A 1672-nucleotide genomic window follows, 5' to 3' on the forward strand; every position below is an offset into this window, starting at 1 on the left:
GAACCCATAGGTCATGCTTATCATTTTTATTTCAGAGGCAGGTAGCAGCTACTATAAAAAGAATAATTTAAATTAAGCTGTCTACTGTAAGGGTTTAGTTAATAACAAGAACACAAGCAATTTAGTAATCAAGGGTGTTTGAATTTATATTTCAGAGTATGTCTCTCACCTTGGAGAAATGTATTTGGCTGGACTACCTAATAACCACAAACACGGGTATCCTCTCTCTGATTGTTGCCATACCTTTGCTTGATCTTCCGTTATTTCTAGAAGCCTTGAAATCTATTTATGCTTTCAAATACCTCCTGGTTTCTCTAGGAAAACCATTAATTTTCTATTTTGAAATCTGCTTATTGGTTTGGACTGACCCCTCGGATTAAAATAAGGAACTTCCATCTTAATATTACTCTATTCAAAGAGGAAGTCTGCTTTTTATCTTAATTTATTTTCTCAAGTATTCTGGCCCTCTCAGCTAGGAGAGGACAGGAAGAAGAAGTTGGTGGCTGTTTTGTACATCTCAGCTGAGAGTAAGGTCAAGGTGATATCCCTAGGTGACAGAGGAGGCCAGCGAGTGAGGTGTGCCTGAGGGTGTGGGAAGATCGTCACTGGGACAGCTGAGGACTCACCTGGGGCTTGAACATAGGTGGCTTAAAATATTTATTTTGAATAAATAACTTGAGTGGACTTACACCTCCCCTCCTGTGGCATTTCCTTATAGGGACTCATGGATCCAGAGGCTGAGACCAATAGGACAGCGGTTACTGAGTTCATTCTACTGGGTCTGGTGGAAACAGAAAACCTACAGTCGGCTGTCTTTGTACTCTTCCTCTTTGCCTACCTGCTCACAGTCGGGGGCAACCTCAGCATCCTGGCAGCCATCCTAGTGGAGCCCAAACTCCACACCCCCATGTACTTCTTCCTGGGGAACCTGTCAGCACTGGACGTTGGCTGCATCACCGTCACGGTCCCCTCAATGTTGGGTCGCCTCCTGTCCCACACGCGTATGATTTCCCATGAAGCCTGCCTCTCCCAACTCTTCTTATTTCACCTTCTGGCAGGGGTGGACTGCTTCCTGCTGACAGCCATGGCCTATGACCGATTCCTGGCCATCTGCCGGCCCCTCACCTACAGCACCCACATGAGCCAGATGGTCCAAAGGATATTGGTGGCCGTGTCCTGGGCTTGCGCCTTCACCAATGCACTGACCCACACTGTAGCCATATCCACCCTCAACTTCTGTGGTCCCAATGTGATCAATCACTTCTACTGCGACCTGCCCCAGCTCTTCCAGCTCTCCTGCTCCAGCACCCAGGTCAATGAACTGCTGCTGTTTGCTGTGGGCTTCATAATGGCAGGTGCACCTTTGGTTCTCATCATTACCTCCTACATTCACGTGGCAGCTGCGGTCCTGCGCATCCGCTCTGCCGAGGGCAGGAAGAAAGCCTTCTCCACATGCGGCTCCCACCTCACGGTGGTTTGCATCTTCTTTGGGACTGGCATGTTTAACTACATGCGTCTGGGCTCAGAGGAGGCTTCAGATAAGGACAAAGGGGTTGGGGTTTTCAACACAGTTATCAACCCCATGCTGAATCCACTCATCTACAGCCTTAGAAACCCTGATGTTCAAGGTGCCCTGTGGCGGGTGCTTGTGGGGAGAAGATCACTGACCTGA

General features: G+C 48.3%; 1 protein-coding gene across 1 annotated transcript; it reads left to right on the forward strand.

Moving 5' to 3' along the window:
- Positions 1–712: 712 nt before the first annotated feature.
- On the forward strand, positions 713–1672 carry LOC118935182 (olfactory receptor 3A2). Its single transcript, XM_036931259.2, has one exon. It carries the CDS (start codon positions 725–727, stop codon positions 1670–1672), a length of 948 nt encoding a protein of 315 aa, XP_036787154.2. The 5' UTR covers positions 713–724.

This window comes from Manis pentadactyla, chromosome 4, assembly GCF_030020395.1.
Source record: "Manis pentadactyla isolate mManPen7 chromosome 4, mManPen7.hap1, whole genome shotgun sequence".
NCBI classification, from domain to species: Eukaryota; Metazoa; Chordata; class Mammalia; order Pholidota; family Manidae; genus Manis; species Manis pentadactyla.

What these genes read in the sequence shown, in the direction of transcription:
- LOC118935182 (XM_036931259.2), top strand. Translation starts at nt 725, where the DNA reads ATGGATCCAGAGGCTGAGACCAATAGGACAGCGGTTACTGAGTTCATT.